This window comes from Myotis brandtii, unplaced genomic scaffold (assembly GCF_000412655.1).
Source record: "Myotis brandtii unplaced genomic scaffold, ASM41265v1 scaffold1087, whole genome shotgun sequence".
Lineage (NCBI taxonomy): Eukaryota > Metazoa > Chordata > Mammalia > Chiroptera > Vespertilionidae > Myotis > Myotis brandtii.
In genome coordinates this window covers 1,368,560-1,389,640 of record NW_005353698.1, presented here as the reverse complement: position 1 = coordinate 1,389,640, position 21,081 = coordinate 1,368,560, and the positions used below count along the sequence as shown (strand labels likewise).

At 40.1% G+C, this 21,081-nt stretch overlaps 1 protein-coding gene across 7 annotated transcripts in view; it reads left to right on the top strand.

Annotated features, from left to right (window-relative positions):
- The window catches only part of DAPP1 (dual adaptor of phosphotyrosine and 3-phosphoinositides), a 47,942-nt gene that overhangs the window by 19,121 nt on the left and 7,740 nt on the right, over positions 1-21,081 (top strand). For all 7 annotated transcript variants that reach the window (XM_014543057.1, XM_014543053.1, XM_005857231.2 and 4 more), the window contains 2 exons: positions 1,130-1,263; positions 13,934-14,064. In XM_014543057.1, the coding sequence (XP_014398543.1) occupies positions 1,130-1,263; positions 13,934-14,064 (265 nt within the window). The remainder of the gene's footprint in view (positions 1-1,129; positions 1,264-13,933; positions 14,065-21,081) is intronic.

Sequence of the window (21,081 nt, the reverse complement as noted above, 5' to 3'; positions counted from 1 at the left end):
CCCAGGCATGTGCCCAAACCGGAAATTGAATCGTGACCTCCTGGTTCATAGGTCAATGCTCAACCACTGTGTTACACCAGCTGGGCTGATTCTGATTTCTGAAACATGTGAAAGTTAGGGCATGCCCTGCACAGAGAAGAGAAGAATAGTGGGATTCAAATATATATACTATATGTAATTTATAATTTATTTAATGCTCTGCCACATTCCAAAAATGAGATGAAAAATGACAATGTAGGGAATTTTATATTTTAGTCAGTAGGCAGTGGAACAGGCATGGAAGGAGAAGGGCTGGCCTTACATAACTAATTAAGTGACTGAAGCAGAATTCAGACCAACTCCCAAACAAGTAAGGGAGGAGGGCTGAGGACAGAGAAGATGCGACCTGCCATTTCCATCATCTCTCTTCCCTGCTCTTATTAAATCCCTGCTCCTTAAGGAGGTTAATGTTCAAGGACTCTTTCCACAAGTTACAGAATGCATAGGGAGAATTGTCTCTTATCTTCCACCAGAGTGAAAAATTCACAAGAGTACACTCTGCCAAAAGAAACTATGTCAATGATTATGTCATAATTCTCAGTTTTTAAGGGGATTGAATGTTGATATGAAATACCTAAGGTTACTATTTTTTCTTCAAAACTGATACTCATCCTATGTAATAAAAGGATAAGATGCAAATTGACCCTAACAGGGGAATGACCGGTCGCTATGATGGGAACTGACCACCAAGGGGCAGACACTTAAAGCAGGAGCTGCCCCCTAGCAGTCAGTGCACTCCCACAGGGGGAGCTCCGCTCAGCCACAAGCCAGGCTGATGGCTGTGAGCACAGTGACGGTGGCAGGAGCCTCTCCTGCCTCCTTGGCAGCACTAAGGATATCTGACTGATGGCTAAGCCATCAGTCGGACCTCCCCGAGGGCTCCCAGGCTGCCAGAGGGATGTCTGGCTGCCAGCTTAGGCCCAATCCCCCTGGGTGTGGGCCTAAGCTGGCAGGTGGGCATCCCCTGAGGGCTCCCAGACTGTGAGAGGCACAGGTCGGGCTGAGGGACTCCCCACCCCAGTGCACGAATTTTCATGCACCAGGCCTCTAGTTTGTTATGATAACGTAAACATTTATTTTTCCTTTTCAGAGCCAAAGACTCTGTCAAACACTTTCATGTTGAATATACCGGATTTTCATTTAAATTTGGCTTTAATGAATTCTCATCTTTGAAGGATTTTGTCAAGCATTTTGCAAATCAGCCTTTGATTGGGAGCGAGACAGGTAAGCTCTGAACACATAGATCCTTGACCTATGAGCCATTGTTTTGGGCAGAGGAGGAACAGGTGGATTTCAATTAAATACTTGTCAATTCTATTGAATTATGTGGGTATAACAGGCAATTGGATTTATTTAGAAAGTTTTCCCCAATTACTGTGCCATATGCTACATTAATAAATTATATACATAAATTTATATTTATGTGTATCTCAGTATTATCTTTAGGAGAAAACAATGTGCTTTCTGAAAACAATAATTTTTGTTGGAATATTATTTAAAGGATTGATTAAAAGTACACAATTTCTTTAAAATGACCTAGTCACTTTATAATAGTATATACAATAAACAAAGAAAGAACAAAAATAAGAAGAACTTTTTGATGCCTCACAATTTTTAGGTAGGGTAGTTTGCATATTGGGGGGACCCATAACAGATAAGTTTGAGCCTTCTTAAAAACATAATTTGTATTTAAATTTCCAGAAAGATCACTGAATATTGAAAATATTGACTAAAAATTGCTGTCCTGAGAAATTCCTTCATTTCATCATAAAATTCTCTTTGTCTTGTCTTGGTTTCTCTTAAGTTTTTAAATTGGACTTACATATGGCTAAAACATTTTAAATTTGTCTATTTGAGTTGTTAGAGTCAAAGCAGAATATGAAAGTTAAAAAGCAAACAAACACACTATCTTAGTATTTGAATTATCAAAGTTTCTTTGTCCGTACTTTTTAAATAAATGATCATCCCTATATTTGTGATATAGAGTCACAATTTTACATGTCCAAAATGGTAATTCTCAGTTAATCAAAAGTTGGCAATTCCAAGAACCTATGGCACAGAGGAACTCACGACTTGATAACACAACTGGTTACCGTGAACTTGTACATACTGTTTTCTTGGTAAACATGGCCAGGGGGCTTTTTGTTAACTTCAGTGTGGTGGGAAGAGATGCCATCATTGTCTTTTCCTTTTCTGCTATTTCTGTGGTCTGGATAGACCCTGGTATGAATCATGCAATGTGAAGTAGAGATGAAAAGCACAGCAGAAACCACAAAATATTTGCCTTACTTTATACTGACCATACAAGGCCTATAATAGAATATCCCAAACTATAAAATTGAAGCTATAATTATTTTTAGGGTGGAAATTCCCCCTATCAGCTCTGAAAATTACTTCACCATTTAACCAGAAGTAGTTCTCATAACCAAATGGTAGGTAGGGATGTATTTATTTCCATTGCTACTTTGGCCTTGGCAAGCATTTCAATTTCTCAAATCCCTTCACTTGTGACTTATTTCCTACTTGTGTCCAACCCTACACTTAGTATTATTCAATTCTTGGTCACTGGCAATGGAGAGGAGATTTCTGAAGCCAAAAACTTTGTCAACTTCTATCTTTGTCCTTCTCCATGTCCCCCAGATCCTGATATAGTGCATGGCACTTTGGGTGAACAAATGGATGGATGACTATGAAGAGGAACTCTTTGTAGCCTTCAAAACCATTATAATTATTATCTTCCAGCTTTCTCTTCTTTCTCCAAAGTCAGCTCCTTTCTTCTAAACTCTCCTCCTAGAATCTATTTTCAACCCCTTTAATCATTCTCTGTACTCTTTCCTGGACTTTCTTGAAGTTAGGGAAAAGTTACCCATTCTGCCTACCAACAGATTTCAAAACAATTTAAGATGAAAGTGAATCAGAGCTTTTTGGTTGAACCTTTCTGGCACTGATCCAATCACCAGGCAAGAGGCTCACCTAAGATTGACAGTGAATTTGGGACAATGTTAAAAACCCCGTAAATACATTTATCTAGCTAAAGGAGGTTCATGATTAATGCATTAGGGATTGTAAGAATTTGTAATCCTGACTCCTACAGTAGTTTTCTCCAAAGCTAAAGCTTGCTATATTATTATCATTATTTTATAGTACTATAATTATTTTATTGACGGTAATAAAATTCAGGAAACTAAGTTTTAATACTCTCCACTGAATCTCCTCTGTTCTATTCATTATCCAATAGAGAATTTGTTGCTACTGAAATACCCAGGTCCAGTCCTTCCCATTCTGAGGCTATCTTGGGTATTTCAGAACCCCTGCTACAGGAACCTGGTGCTGATGAATATGCACATGACTTACTGGCTTCTAGCCCTTGAGTTAGATTCTGCTAACTTATGAAATATCCCTCTTATCTGTCCCAGCCAGATGAAAACAAAGCCACTGAAGCTGGGAACAAGGGGCAAAACCCATGACAAATAAGTGTTCCAATTTTGCCCCTCTGGGAGTAATAGGCTCCAGGAAACTAGATAATGTGCTGAAGTCATGATGACTCAAGGACAGAAGTTCTCAGAAGCTGCAGAGTAGGCTCTGTGACCTATGAAGAATGGTGAATGGAAACTTGGATGCCACCTTCTAAAAACAGGTGTCTTCTTGTTCATTTAAGAGTTGGCTTCTGGCCCTGGCTGGTGTGGCTCAGTTTGTTAGAGCATCACCCTGTACACCAAAAGGTGGTGGGTTCGATTCCGGGTCAGGGCACATGCAGGAGGGAACCAATCAATGTTTCTCTTTCTCTTTATGTCTACCTTCCTCTCTCAAAAAATCAATTAAAAAAGAAAGAAAGAAAGAATTGGCTTCTTCAGCATGGTAATGGATTTATGGCAGGCCCTTCTCTGTGGGCCTCTCATAGTGTTCCCATGCCAGAATAAACTGTGGCCTCGAACCATTGCCCAGCCTTCTTATCTGTGGGCTGTGAGCACTGAAGGAGGTTGTACAGTGTTTTGTTTTGTTTTGAAATTGGCTTCTGGTGTTGGCTCCCTATGATCAGAGATCAGGAGATCTCCAAACTGATGATTCCTTGTGTACCATTAGATGAAGGGCAAATTCTTCTTAAAGTTTTAGTTAGATAAAATATCACCTGGGGAAGCATTTGCCCGCCCAATGGATGAAGCCCTGCCAGGTTCTCACCTCCAGGTCCTCGGAATGGGAAGGACTAGACGGGTATTTCAGGCTTCTCCTCTCAGCCCAGGCCCCATTCAGACCAGACTCACCCTGCAAGGCCTGGAGAGTGAGTTTATTTAAGAGAGACTTTCTCACACTCATCCACTGGCAGGGATGGCACCACCTCTGAGGATAACAGAGAAGATGCAAATAGCCAACAAACTTACACCTTTGCCTTACATTTACATTTAATGTCTTCAGTTGAGTAAAACCCAGAACACTTGGTTCTGGATCATAAAAACATATTTGTGGCCAAGATAGGTAAACATATTAATCTAAAGGGATGAATACTATTTTAAGATATCTTTCTTTTCATTCTATTCCTATTCCCTACGCTTTAAACTCAAAGAATTTCTGGTTCCTTCTCTGGAGAATGAAGATTCCCTAAACAAGATCTAACTTTCCTGACAATTCTAAGATTCTCTTAGCATAATTTCCCCTTTCCCTCGCTATAATCTGCATTTAATCTCTCTAATCTCCAGTAATGTTTCGGTTCACTCTAATTTCTCCTTACTAATACCATAAGCACTCTTAAGCTATTTCCAGTTTTCAAAATCCAATCATTTCCCAAGTATATCATAGAGATAAGTAAGTACCCTCTTGCTTTACTTTTCTCAATGACCCTTTTATCTTCTCACATATTGTATATTTCACTTTATTTTTTTAAATATATTTTATTGATTTTTTACAGAGAGGAAGGGAGAGGGATAGAGAGCTAGAAACATTGATAAGCTGCCTCCTGCACACCTCCTACTGGGAATGTGCCCGAAACCAAGGTACATGCCCTTGACTGGAATTGAACCTGGGACCTTGCAGTCTGCAGGCCGATGCTCTATCCACTGAGCCAAACCAGTGAAGGCGTATATTTCACTTTAAAAAAAATCTTTGTACTAGTATGTAAACTTTATGAGAAGAGAGATTTTAGTCAGTTTTATTTCCCTGGTATGTCCCAACACATAAAAGAATCAATGATAACAATTATCCACAACATTTCATGTTGGGTATCGCATTACCAATGCCTGCATTGCAGATGCATGGCAACCCACATCCGGCGGACTCCTGACAGTTAGGGTTTACTTCCAAAGTTTATACAAATCATAATTTGAATGATGTTATGTGTTGTATGTATGCTCAGTAATGATTAAATTCAGAGTTTGCCTTTCATTTTTAATATTAACATGTTATATAAAACCGTCTCTTTATATTTGTACATGGCTTCTAAATTCAACTCCAGTAGGCTTGAAAATTTGACTTTTTTTTATACGCTTGGTCCATTATTAATTTTTACCATATCCTCTTATGATTGACTAAGTTTGCTATATAGTCTTGAAAATATAGATAATTCTCTTTATGTTAAATTCTAAATATTATTAGAACAAAATTACCTTTCCGTTACCTTTGTTTCTATTGCAATACTTATGTACATAAAATTGCCATATATGATTTATGACAGGAATTACTAGGTTGTGACTTTAATCACCTAACAGCATGAGAAATTATATTAGTCAAATGCTTTGTTTGTACTTACCCTTTATAGTAATTGGTTCTCAGTTTTAAAGATGCTATCTGGTTCTTTCTTAAATGTCAAATTTCCACTTCTCTTTTTGTTTTGAGGTGGGGATTCCCAACCTCTTGCTAACTGCTACGGTTGTTATTATATTTTGTGACACCAGCCGTTTTACTCAGGTAGCATTTTAAAATAATTAAGTTAAAACTATTTTTAATTTGAGAATTGTGTGACATTTCTGAAAATAATGAGTGACAACTTGGAATTTTGCTAAACCACGACCAGAAATCACTTCTTAGTTTATGTTTGCCAAAAATACATATTTTATTAGTTTGTAAAGAGGTGTTTTTGAAAAAGGAAAAAGCAAGCAAAAAAGAGAATGAAACCAATATTTGTGGAGTGTTTACTAAGTTCTAGGCATTCTATTAGAAATTGTGACAAATATAAAATTCTTTAATCTTCTGAACCACCCACAATAATGTGTAAAGTGGTACCATTTTCAAATGAGGAAATCAAAACTCAGAGATTTTTAAGTCATTTACCCAAGATTACACACCTAGTAAGCATCAGAGCTGAGGCTGGAATCCAGACTAACCTAGTTCTAAAGTGTAGGAACTTTTCATGCCCCTTGCTCTCTCCTGAAACTGCTCTTGTGGTAACACAGCGGTATAGTATTGCCGCAGCGCAGCATGGCCTTAAACGGATTTGAATGGGAAGGATCTCTGCCACAGTAATAATAGGAAGTTTGTAGGATATGGTGAGGCTACAATTTCAGTCCTATCCCTCTGTCTCTAGAGTCTATAATAATATTTTTGGCTCATGATGTGAAGCCATTGGCCTAAAGAATGTAAATCTGTTTGAACATCTGTCTTTGTACATATCGCTATTTGAGAAATTATACTAGAGGAAATCTTAAAGCAGAAAAAGACTGATTAGAAAACATCTCCCAAATACTTTGGCCCCTCTCATTCATGTCACTCCAGAAAGGCTATAAAACAGCCTCTGTAAATACAAGAAGGTAAAATAAAATGTAAAGTTTGATGGAGGAAAAGAAAAATGAGACACAAAGATAAAATGACACCAGGAAAAAAAAGTATTTCAAATGAATATTGTATGTCTATGGCAAATAGGACATGAATTTAGTTACTATTTCTTGCTCCTCAGTTGGGGAGTTTAACTAGATTTACAGATGTTGGAAGGGGCAGGGACCTCAGAGACAATTTAATCTTTTCTTTAGAAATGAAAAAACAGCCCTAGTGAGAAATGTTGAAGCAAAAACTCACACATCTTTTTCTGAAGCTGCCTCCTAAAGAATCAGTTTCTTAATTTTGATTTATGCATATGCTCTCTTGCCCACGATAAATAGAGTACAATATTTCACATGCCATACAGAGTTTTCCTGGTGGTGACACCAGAGCTGAGAATCGTATATTGTATAATGAGTAAACAATTGAATTCCCAGTTCAACTTCAGTCCTAACATTCACCAGCTGTGTGTCCTCATGCAAGTTGTATAACCTCTCCGAGCTTCAGTTTCATCATGTTATAAAATTGAGCTGATGGTGTAATAGTTCATACCTTAAAAGGTCATGACTTGCAGTGAAGATTAAATGAGATTAGGCATGTAAGACATTTAGAATGATTCATCGCATGGCATAAATACTCAATCATTATTATTGTTACTTAATGAAGTCCCTTTGTAGCAATTCATTCCATAATACTATACACAATAGCTATAAATTCTTTGGTATATCATGAAGAGTTAGTTTAGGGAGAGTTGAATGTGTATTTATCAAATGTGTATGATGTCTTCTTCAAATTTTAAGTTCCTTCTAATGTAAATGAATGTGGTTGAGGTAGCACCATTTTATGATGGGTTATAGTCCATTTGCAGAGCAAAGAAGGATGGAGGCAAATCTTGAATATTCCTATAAACTCCACTTAGAAAGCCACTTCCCATTGGCAGGAAGAGACAGAGGAACTCACACATAAGCCCAGTTGCAGAGCTTGTTTTCTGAGCCTGAGGTCAATAATGAAACACGGATGGATGTGATCTCATTTTAATATAATTCATCAAATAGATATTGAATGCCAACTATGAACTGGGCACTTGTTAGCCACTGACAATTCAGTGATGAATCAGATATCATCCTTAAACATCTTACCATCCAGCTGGGGAGCCTGCTGGGTAAAGCACTAGGTTTAGTGCATGAAAGAAATACTCAAAACAAAAGTTCCCCTTTCAGGAGCGATGTGTGCTCTTGCACTACACTCTGTTTCAGACATCAGACCAATGCCTGGGCTGGAGACGGTTCTTACTCTTCCTGCTGGAATATAAGATGAGCTCTTCAATGCAATCTCATAGTATTACAGAGTAGGTATCCTGTAAGCTACAATTCAGTCAAAGCACATCAAAATGCCTGTCTCATTCCTCTTCTGATCACCTCAAAAATATACGTCCACCAAGTATTTCTGAAATCAATTCAGTCCAAAGCAGGAAACAACAGTCTCCTTCTGTTACGGGTTCACTCAGCAAGATAGACCACCGACTCAGAATTTAAATTTAAGAGCCTTTATTAAGCTGGCCAGCTGACTACAGTTACAGCACCCTGCCGAAGCAGAGGCTGAACTGCAGCGCAGACTACAGGAGTTACAGCGTTTTTATTTGCAAAAACCACAAAGTTACAAAACCTTAGTTCCGACACAGTACAACATCATTACAGTGACTACCTTCCTATCTATGTGTTCTAGGAACAGAGAGTACAGAAAGAAGGCCTGCGTGCTGGGAAGGGGCCATGAGACTATATCTCAAGGCCTGGCCTGATGTCAGTACCTTCCTATCTATGTGTTTTAGGAACAGACAGCACAGCATGACCCGTCTGGCCAAAGTGCCAGATATGCAGCCCAGCACACTTCATGTAGTTCAGAAACTGAGGTAAAACTCGCTGCCAAGTTTCCAAGACCTGTGGTTGCTGATCTTCCTCCCTCTTTTCCTTCTACCAGCCCTGCCTCTGGTTGCCTGTTTATCTGAATCTTCCAGCCAAGTCCTGGCGTTAATTTGTTTTGAATATTATTAGCCCAGAGTTCCTCTCCTATGGAGCCAAGGCACTATCTTGAACCTTGGGTGGAAATTATAATGAGTCTGCAGTGGCTTAACTATATAAGTTTCTTTTTGATTGAAAATCATGTAAACCAACCCTGACAAGCTGAATTTTTTTTTAAAAAAAGAGGGGTACAGGGTGAGAAGTGAAATTTTGGGGAAGGATATTAGTATCTCACCCCAGAATTTAAGGACAACGCTGAAAAACATAAGGAATCATCCCAGTGATCATGGCAACTCTGAAGCTTTTAGCAAATTAGAATGCCTGCCTTGGTCTTACTCTGATCACTTCAAAAATGTACCTCCACCAAGTGTTTCTGAAACCAGGTTTCATGTCAAAGGCAGGAAACAGCAGCTTCCTTCACGTGGTTCAGAAATTGAAGGTAGTGGACCTTCTTTCCAGAGAAGCAACTAAGCAGATCCCCAAGAAGTGAGCCCAGTGAGTGCAGCTCAGGTGAGGCATTTAGGGGGAGGGCCAGGTCTGTGGGGCTCTGCTTTTGTATTGGGATGGGACAGTCTCTGCACCAGGGGAAATCATCATAAGCCCAGCAGCCACGCCGACAAGTCTGTATATTGGCCCTTCCTTGGGAAGAATGGTCAAATAGGGAGACCTGTCTTTAAGGAGGCCAGATTTTTTTTTCCTGCGATGCCAGCATTTGTGATGACTATTGATAAATCACAAGGACAAACTCTAGACAGAGTAGGCATATTCCTACCTGAACCCGTTTTCTCACATGATCAGTTATATGTTGCCTTCTCTCGAGTTTGAAGAGCATGTGATGTTACAGTTAAAGTTCTAAGTGCTTCATCACAAGGGAAATTAGTCAAGCACTCTGAAAGTGTTTTCACTCTTTTTGTAAAAATATATTTTATTGATTTTTTACAGAGAGGAAGGGAGAGGAATAGAGAGTTAGAAACATCGATGAGAGAGAAACATCGATCAGCTGCCTCCTGCACAACCCCTGCTGGGGATGTGCCCGTAACCAAGGTACACGCCCTTGACCGGAATTGAACCTGGGACCCTTCAGTCTACAGGCCGACACTATCCGCTGAGCCAAACCGGTCAGGGCAAGGAGGCCAGATTTTTATCAGCGGAAGTTGCCATTTTGTAAGGAGTTTATCATTTTCTTCATCGTGCCATTCAATCTGACCTCTTTCATGGTCTTACTCTAGTTAAAATCAATTTATAGTCAGTTCTACTTTCCTGATTGACTCCATATCATTTCTTTCAGTTTAGCTTCTATTGGTTAAACTTTAGAAGAGGCGTTCAAAATAGAATTTGGGTCCCGCCAGCGAAGATATGGAGAGCCACACTTGAAGTTATTGCCTTGTCCTTGCCCCAGGCAAGGATGGTTGTGAACTTTGGAGGCTGGTCCATCCCAGACTCTCCTGCCTTAAACCTGAATTACTGTGACATTTATTCATTCGTTCGTTCATTCACTCACTCATCAAGACTTCATTATGTCGGAAACTCTATCAAGAGGTAGCGATACAAAGATAAATTTGGAATCATATCAGCCCTGAGGGGCTTACAGGGTTTGGAAATGTGCCTGTTGTAAAGGCAATGGCTTTATAATACCAAGTGGTTAAAGCAGTGCAGGCCCAGGGAGCAACACCGGCCCAGAGATGCTTCCGTGGCAGCATAACTGGCCCTATGGCTATACCCCCCGCCCCCCCGCAAGGACTGAGACTGGTAGACAGGATAACAGCCTCCTCAAAGATGCCCACATCTCTCCCTGGACCTGTGAATAAGCTATGTTACGTGGTGAGAGGGAATTAAGCTTTCAGATTAATTGAAGCCACTAATCAGCTGGCATTGAGATGGGGAGATAATCCTGGATCGTCCAGGTGGGCCCAGTGTACTCACAGGGTCCTTATAACTGAAGGAAAAGGCAGAAGAGGGAGAACCAGCATGTGAAGACTTGACCTGCTGTTGCTGGCTTAGAAGATGGAGGGGTAGGGCCACCAGCCAAGGAATGCAGGCAGCCTCTGGGAGCTAGAAAAGGCAAAGGAATGGAATCTCCTCCAGAGCCTCCAGGAGGAAAGCAGCCAAGGCAATACCTTGGTTTTTAGATTAGTCACACTCAGTTCAGACTTCTGACTCCCAGGACTGTCAGGTTATAAATGTGAGTTATTTTAAGTCATTATGCTTGTGATTTGTTACAGCAGCAATAAGAAAATAGAGCCAATAGGAGTATGCTGGGAGGTATGAATGCTGGTTATCTGCAAAAAGGAAGACTGAATCGGTGCATCTTTCTAGAGCATCATTTAAAAAATTATTTTCATGTGGAACAAGATAAAAAAATTTGGCATCGACCTTGAAGATCAAGCACAAGCTTTCACATTCTTTCTCATCTGTGAGCTGCTTTGATCCCTGGGCTCCAGTCCCCCTGGGCTCCAAAGTGTTCAAGAGGCACTAATATGTCTTAGCACTGTAGTCAGTGACTACCAGACAACTCTCATTGTTATTCTTAGCAGAATGCTACAAATTAGTCCTTTATTATTATCATTTTATTATTATTATTGATTTCAGAGAGGAGGGGAGAGGGAGAGAGGGATAGAAACATCAATGATGAGAGAGAATCATTGATCGGCTGCCTCCTGCACGCCCCTCACTGGGGATCAAGCCAGCAACCTGGGCATGTGCCCCTGATTGGATTGAACCTGAGACCCTTCAGTCTGCAGGCTGACGCTCCATCCACTGAGCCAAATCAGCTAGGATTTAAAAATACTCTGTATCAGTGGTTCTCAACCTTCCTAATGCCACAACCCTTTAATACAGTTCCTCATGTTGTGGTGACCCCCAACCATAAAATTATTTTCGTTGCTACTTCATAACTGTAATTTTGCTACTGTTATGAATCATAATGTAAATACCTGATATGCACGATATATTTTCATAGTTACAAATTGAACATAATTAAAGCATAGTGATTAATCAGAAAAACAATATGTAATTATATATATGTTTTCCCATGGTCTTAGGCGCCCCCTGTGAAAGGGTCGTTCGCCCCCCAAAGGGGTCGCGACCCACAGGTTGAGAACCGCTGCTCTACATCAAAATAGAATAACATCACACATTTTTACCATCCTTTATAGGTGCCTAAAACAGGCTTGTGAAGAAAGGGTAATTATTCTCACTTGTCAGAGGAGGAAACAAAAGCTAGAATGATTGTCCAAGGTCAACAGGTACCAAGTGGTAGTGTCGGCTCTTTCCAAGACACCAGGGTGGTGCGAGGCATGTCGCAGGTGGTGTTTCTCTGGGGCAGGTCACAGAGGTGCCAGTCCCCAATTCATCAAGCATCTGCCATCTAACCACTGTTCACAGAGCCCTGCGCCTGCACAACGGCTGCTCTTGATTTAGGTGCCGATGCTTTCATTCTGACTGTAAAACTGTAACCGGCCCCTTGTCCTGATATGACTCGCTCTGTTCTCATGAAGGGATCACATTGACAAAAGAGCACAGACAATGTGCCAGGGTGGGAATGGGGCTTCTGATAACAGCAAAAGGCCATTTTCATTGTGGTCCCAACGCCACTGACCTGAGCTAAGTGCAGAAAGAGGAGGAGCCCGGAGTGTCCCGTTCATTACGGGGGTCACGATCAATGGCTTTTCTCAGTGCTCCTTTCCATGTGGCAGCGGTGCGTTATCTGGGCCCAGGTCTCCGAGGCTGCAGTTGTATTTGGGCAGTGAGTACCTCATGTGAACTCAAGCACTGTAGGAAGGTTTTGTTTGTAGGTTTATCATTATTAATTAGGGTTTTATAATTACAGAGGAGGTGTTTTTCTCTCCTCATTGTCTTTCTCTTACTCCAATTCAAGGTCTGTACTTTCTATACTTTTTCAAATTACCTTTTCAAAGGAGTCTTTCTGACCACCCATATAAATATCACCCGCACCCAACCCCATGCTTTTGGCTCTCTATTCCTTTACCTTCTCTATTAGTTTGTTCAAAGCACTTCTCTCACCTGACATATTATTTTTTCTTTTTTTTTTCTGTCTCCCCTGCCGCAGAGCAGATGCTATACCTCCTTTGTTTGCTGTTGTATCTAGACAAGCGCCTGACACATAGTAGAGCTCAGTAAATATTTGTTGAATGAATTACTGAATTCTTTAATCTACCCCAGTGTCTAGCACAATCCCCAGCCTGCTGTATAAGAGAGCCTAGGAAAATAAAAAGGAAGAAGTCATAGCAAAGTAGGGGGAAAACCTTAACTTACTTTTTTGCAGTCAGAGTTTCTAGCTTCGGATTGACTGATTGATTGGGGGAAGGGAAGGGTCAGAGTGGAGAAACTTTGGACTTGGGGTCGGTCGGAAGCATAGAGTCAGAACTGCTCTCAGCCCCTGAGGGACATGCCCAAGCCTGGCTCTGGGCAGAGCTCGATTCCTGCCTGGACTGCCCTCCTCCAGATAGACGTGAATATTCACTTAGATACACAAAGGCTTTGGTTAGTTTATTTCATTAGTTCGGTGGTAGGAGACAGTAGAGAGAAGCTGTGAGTACACTTTTTTGAGATCCAGTGATTTGTTACAAGTTTGTTCTAAAGCAAGTCAGAAATATGTGCAGTGGATAAATCCTCCTATATTCCAGTGCATTCGTGGGGTTTGGATTCGTGACTTTTGTAAAGTCTACTGGAAAACGTCCAGTTATTGCTTAAGGTCTAGTCTAGATCAATATCGCCTTTTCTAGGAAAGATTTTCTGACTCATTCCATGGAAGGGTTAGCTCTTCAGGGTTAGTTCTCCGAAAGCCACCAGCCTGCTTTGTTCATATCGCTGACATTGGTCTTTTACCCTGCTCATTGAAATGACTATTTATTAAAACAAAAAAAAGAAAGGAAAAGAAATAAGTAAATGACTATTAGGTTAAGTGATATCCATTGATAGTTCTCTCTGAGCACTAGGAAGCCAGAAATCATCTCATCACACCTCGTATCTCCAGTGTCCAGCTCACATGGTGGTACTCAGTGAATGCTGAGAAAATAGACAAGTGAATACATGAACAAACAAGAGACTATGATCCAGCCACAGCTATCTCATTGTTAAACTATATGAATATGTGTTTCCCCTCCATTCAGGCACTCTGATTGTTCTGAAACATCCCTATCCAAGAAAAGTGGAAGAACCTTCCATTTATGAGTCGGTCCGGGTTCACACAGCAATGCAGACAGGGAGAACGGAGAGCGATCTGGTGCCCACTGCGCCTTCGGTAAGCGGCCATCCCTCTGACACAGCTTTCTCGCTGTCCAATAGCAATAAAGTGCAATAAGAGTAATACACTTTCAAAGCATGTCTGCTCGCATAAAAATTCTCACTTGGGATATAAAACCTGAAAAGGAACATACGGTTTGAAGCTTATGACTCAGTTTATCTGGTTCGGCATAAATCACACACACACAAAAAATGCGATTATTGAGAGGACCTTAAATACTTAGAAAATAGCCCTTAAATCTCCATCCTCCCTTAGTCAAACTAGTTCATGCTAGAATAGGTGAAAGGTATTTAAGTTCACATAGTTGACTGGACTATTATTCTTCAACATGTTTCTAAAATAAAGAAAACAATTTTCTTCTACATTTCAACCGTATATGGAAGAAAACTATTTTTCAAAAATAATGTCCTGCAAGCCCCGGGGATGCTATTTTTCCTGGCCTTTTTCTCCTTCACTGAATGAAGGTACCGACAGAAAACACTGGCCCTTCTCTGTAACCGGGCCATTGTGCAGTCTGAGTGCCCCCAGAGCACTCATTGTTCTTCTGAGAGCCCACTTCTGTTTGTGCTGTGAGCTGTGACCCTGCAAAGATTCCTCTCCAGCACCCTCTGCCCTCCATTATGCTCAAGGCTCCTCTATTCTCTTTCTTTTTGTTTGCTGACTCCTCCTGGTATAAGACATCTGGATTTGCGCAGATAATAAAGAAGACAACACACAAATGAGACCTCAAGAACTAATTCTAGATAGCAACCATTACACATGAAAAACATCCACTTGGAGATATTCAGCCTCAATTCTATTAAAATAGGTGTGAGCTTTCTGTCTCCGGGGCACTTTTCCTACTCTGCCACCAAAGACACCTCTCTTAAAAAACAGACTCACCACATACCTTCCTGTTAACATCCTTCTGTGGTGTCCACGGTCTTCTCAGCTGGCCTGGACCCTGCTCACACCTCTGGCCTCACCTCAGGCTATGCCCGCACTCACACTGTGGAACCTGCCTCTCTCAGCAACATGCATTTCTGATTGTGCTCCTCCTTCCTGCCCTGCATCTGAAGTGCTACCAACGCCACACTGTCTCCTCATTTTTCAAGACTTGCATCAGGGATCAGTATCTTCCAGAAAGACTTCCAAGCTCCTCCTAGTTTCCTGTAAAAATGCCCCTCTTCTGTGCTCCCAAGCACCCTCTGTTTCCCTTCATTCTGGACTCGTCATAGTGGAGGCTAACTACCCTTCCCAGCAGCCTGACACTTCTCAGGACAGGAATCATAGCTTGAAGTGTAGCTCTACAGCCTGGCCAGGTTCACAGCACACATTACATTCTTGTCACAAAGCTACATCTACTCAAAAATTAAGATTCTGCAAATTGGTTGAGAAAGATATTTTAGCTTTGTTAGAGTTGGAGGAGGAAGCATCAGACCTCAGAACTAAAGAAATTTCAGAAAATAAGACAAATCGTCATCAGACCAAAGAACAAATCAAGACCTACCTTTTAATTATTTTTTTTCCCCGGTAGACCCCATCGTTCTTAACGTTCTTCTTTACCCTTCCTTACCCCACCACCTATCACTTCACCATCTCATTCACCTGTAGTCTCAGTTTAACATCACATTCCCCCCTTTACCCTTCTCCTAAAGATCTTCATTCAAGGTCAATCGTACCATACCTTATGTGTGTCCTTTATCAACAGTAAAATGCAGGTAACACCTAATTTGAAGGGTTGTTGTGAGCATGAGAAGTAGAGAGAAGCAGATCACTTTAGACTCAAACCTGGAGGCCTTATTACTTACCTTCTTTGCTCACTCCAGGTATCAGATGATTTACCTGCCCAAATATCTAAATATGGCATATATAGAAGGTTCTGTATAAGGGAGTTTTTAAAACAGTGGTGAGTGAATGGTTGAGAATGACTGTACTGACACTATATAATTAGAAGTCCATGAAGTTTTTTGTGACAGAAAATTATAAGGGGTTTCTATAGTGGCCCTAACCAGTTTGGCTCAGTGGATAGAGCATCGACCTGGGGACTGAAGGGTCCTGGGTTTGATTCCGGTCAAGGGCACATCCCAGGTTGTGGGCCCAATCCCCAGTAGAAGGTGAGCAGGAGGCAGCCAATTAATGATTCTCTCTCATCATTGATGTTTCTATCTCTCTCTTCCTCTTCCTTCCTCTCTGAAATTAATAAAAATATCTTTTAAAAATAAAGGGTTTCTAGTAGATACTGAAGTATCTCTTATTAGTCCTCACTAGAGAATAATTAATCACTGGACCAGCTGGCTGGGGAAATAGTCCTGGTTGGATCAGATGCTCTTGTCCCTTATTGAACATGAGTTATCAGCCTTCATTGTTGTCCCCAGTGCCAACATGATACTGTACCACCATCTCCAAACTGAGAGCTCTGAGGGCTTCCAGACTTCTATCTTCCCCTTTTGGGAGGCAGGTCTTTCATAAGCTCTAGCAGTAGAGAAAGAAAATTAAGTCCTATTTACTGAAAAAAAGAACTTGCTTGAAGTGAAAATGAAAACAGATGTCCCATTGCCCAGAAATGTAGATGCTTGTGTAACACTGTTTAACATCCTTTGGCAACTGCATTTGGGGAAATTACTATTTGTCTATGTTATAAACAATATAGGATTGGGTTCCTGAGATAGGATGAAATTTAACTAATTTACTTATTTAAAGTTTTTTTCTTTTTTAATTGACTTTATTGGGGTGACACTGGTTAATAAAATTATATAGGTTTCAGGTGTACAATTCTGTAATAAGTCATCTGTATATTGTATTGTGTGTTCACCACCCTAAGTCATATCTTTTTCCATTACCATTTACCCCCACTTTACTCACTTCTCCCTCCACCATCCCCCTTTCCCACTGATAATCACCATACTGTTGTCTGTCTATGAGGGTTTTTTTGTTTTGCTTAATCTATTTACCCTTTTCACCCAGCCCCTCAACCTCACTCCACTCTGACAGCTGTCAGTCTGTTCTCTGTATCTATGAGTTTGTTTCTATTTTGTTTGTTAGTTCATTAGATTCCAATATAAGTGTAATCATATGGTCTTTCTTTGACTTATTTCACGTAGCATAATACTCTCCAGGTCTATCCATGCTATTGTAAAAGGTAAGATTTTCTTTCATTTTTTTTTTTTTCCAGAAGAGTAGTATTCTATTGTGTAAACATACCACAGCTTTTGCATTTACTTACCTACTGATGAGCACTTGGGCTGCTTCCAAATCTTGGCTATTGTAAATAATGCTACAATGAAATAGGGCTGTATATATTCTTTCAAATCAGTGTTTGGAATTTCTTCATATATATTCCCCAAAGTGGAAGCACTGGGTCATAAGGCAGAGACAAGACTTACTGATGGATTGACTGTGCTATGTGAAAGAAAGAGCAACAGGGTAAACACTTCTCCATTTACTGAGATGGCTAAGGTTGCAGGAGGAGTGGGGTTTGAACCTGGGAAATGTAAAATACAAATTAGTTATGTGGGTAAAGGTTAAGTGACATAATATAGTCCAAGTGCCTAATGTAGCATAGGTCCTATCTAAAATGCCAGCTTCATTGCTTTCCTTTTGTGGTATTTTTAACAACTTCCTTCTAAAATTTCCGTTCCCTTGGCTTCTGCAATAACTTTCTTTATTCTGTTATCTCTTTAACATATTTCATAGTTGTTTTTCTTTGACATTCCCCTCGTATGTTTGCCTTTTTAAATATTCAGTCTTTGAAGCTCTTCTCACAGTTAACAATTTAGTGTCAATCTTTCTAGCCTTTTTCTTAAATAAGATTATATATTATATATATAAACAAATAGATTATATCCTATATAATAAAAGGGTGATATGTAAATTGACCCTAATGGCAGAACAACCACTGGACCAATCACTATGAGGCGCACTGACCACCTCTTGGTCTCTTTCCCCGCCGGCAGGCTCCAATCACCTGATGGTGAAAGGGGAGCCAGGGGTGGGTGGCGGGAGGCATGGGCGGTGCCCTGCTGGTCACCCCACACACAGAGGGCTATCTGTGGCAGAGGCGGGGCCAGTGAGCGGGCGGGAATAGTAGACCTCTCGGTCCCTTCCCCAGGCCGTCAGGCACCAATCACCCAATAGCGAATGGGGAACCGGGGGTGGGTGGTGGCGTGGGGTGGGGCCGGCTGCAGGCACCCAGGGAAGATGGCCCTGATCACAGGCCAGGCCTAAGGACTGTACCCGCACACAAATTTTGTGCACCAGGCCTCTAGTATTATATTTAAAACAAATATATTATATATAATGAGCTCTTCATTGTAATTAGAGTTACAATGTGCTTGTTTAATTAATTATCTATGGAATCTTCATGTCTTTACATAGTCTTCTAAATCATCATTGAAACAAATTCCTAAAAATTCCAATATTTGGATATACCATTTTTATTTAGTTAATCCTCTGTTATGTTTTTATATTTTGGTTTTGGTGGTTGTTCAAGATTTTTTTGAAAATATACATGCTATTTATTATTTTAAATAATTTCAGACTTACAGAAAAAATTGCAGGAATAGTACAAAGATTACATGATACACAAGAATAAACTTAAAATGGATTAAAGACTTAAATGTTAGACTCAAAACCATAAAAATCCTAGAAGAAAATATAGGCAGTAAAATCTCAGACATTTCTCATAGCAATATTTTCGCTTTGAGCAAGGAAAACAAAAGAAAAAAATACACAAATGAGACTACATTAAATTAAAAAGATTTTGCAAGATGAAGGAAACCACCAACAAAATGAAAAGACAATCCATTGAATGGGAGAACATATTTGCCAATGATGCAGAGAAGGGGTAACCTCATGCGCTATTGGTAGGAATGCAGATTGGTGCAGCCACTGTGGAAAGCAGTATGGAGTTACCTCAAAAAATTGAAAATATGACCCAGTGATTCCACTTCTAAAAATATATCTGAAGAAACCTGAAACACTCATTCAAAAGAATATATCTACTCCTATGTTCATAGCAACGTTATTTATAATAGCCAAGTAGGAAACCTTACCATTTGCAACAGCATGGATAGACCTGGAGAGTATTATGCTAAGTGAAATAAACCAGTCAGAGAAAGACCACATGATTTCACTTATATGTGGAATGTAATGAGCAAAATAAACAAACAAAATAGAAACAGACTGATAGATACAGAGAACAAACTGACAACTTTCAGAGGGTTGGGGGGCTGGGTGAAAAAGGTGAAGGGATTAAACCAAGGAAAAAAACTTCATAGACACAGACAACAACATGATTATCAGAGGGAGAAGGGAGTGGGGGAGGTAGAAGTGGATAAAGTGGGGAGTGGGCCTAAGCCATCAGTAAGACATCCCCTGAGGGCTCCCAGACTGTGAGAGGGGGCAGGCCAGGCTGAGGGACCCACCCCAAGTGCACAAATTTTTGTGCACTGGGCCTCTAGTTCTACTATAAGAAAAAGCTTTTTATTTCCTGAATCTCTGCAATCATTTATTTTTATATCAATGTTTATAATCATGACTATCATTACTTATTTTGATCCTTTACGTTTTCCCAGATTGGCCAATAAGAACCCATTCGAAATGACTTCTATGTCATTATAGCCTCATAATTCTTTGAGAATTTTCTTACTTTCTGGTATAGCAAAAATGTTCCAGGCTTATCCTGTACATTCCTTACATCCATATCTAAAATCAGCTATTTCTCCAAGAAATTGTTCTTTTTTCCTGGAGAGCAGTACTTTAGAAGCCAAGACCTGGGTACCATGCTTATTGTTATTAGGATGTCACTCTCCCAGCCCACTCTGAGAACAGAGTAGCAAACGTATATATTAAATACAGATGTACACATACCTATACTGATATATATATTTATTCCTACTGCTATTTCTAGATCTACCTCTCTACATATATTTATATATCTATACCTATCTATCCATCATCTATCTATGGGTTCCTGCCAATACCTCCAACCCTGATCCAACACTATAAGGCTCATTCTAGTTTTTCCACAGTGAGGAATATAGACCCCTTTATCTTCAACACACGTATGTGTGATCAATCAAATGTAGCACTCTCCTATTGCCCAGGAACCACTGCCTGGCCATTGCCACTCCTACCCTCACCTCAGATGCCAACCTAGCCTGACTTGGCTCTAAAACTAAGCCTTGTCTGCCACCTCATCCCCCCCGGCAGAAAGCCCTCCTCACCTGCCAGCCTTCAACATGAAATTCCAAGCTGTTGCAGCCACTATTGTCCACACAGATGCTCTCTGTACCCTGCTTGGTCCCACCCAGTTCTGAGGTAGAATGCCCTCACATTGATACCTTCTTGCTCCACCCCACCCAACAACTTTTGACTAAAGTGAAGGCAGGCAGGCAGGCAGGCACACAAGCAGATAAAAAGGATGGTAGGAAGACTCATCCTTTATTTTTAAACATTTAGGTGGTTTCCAATTTGGGACACGTATAAATATCTTTCCTGTTACAGATCATAAATCTTTTAAAAGATGAACCTGCTATATAATTATTTCCTTTCTTACCTCCTGAGAACATGAATAAAATTAATATTCTCAGCTCTTCCCTCTGCCACCGTCCACTTATCTACCAAAACCTTACAAAAATACTAGATTTGTAGCATATTGCTTGGATGGAGGTAAGATGAAATGGGTAGCATAATTTCTTAGCTTGATTTCAATGAACAATTCTATAAGGGCCTTCTATATAACAATTTACCCTTAATTATTTTGCCTGCAACAACCCAAAATCTTAATTTCTTTTTCCATTTCCATAATATGACAACCAAACTAACTTCAGTCACTTCAATTTCCTTTAAATGTCAAAATAAATCAAACTGATTATGCTAAATCAAATTCACCAATATTGTTTAATATTATTTAAATGAACACTTGGGAAGTTCATTCTTACTTGAATGCTGCAAGAATTTTATTTTATTATTATTATTTTTTTTTAATATATTTTATTGATTTTTTACAGAGAGGAAGGGAGAGGGATAGAG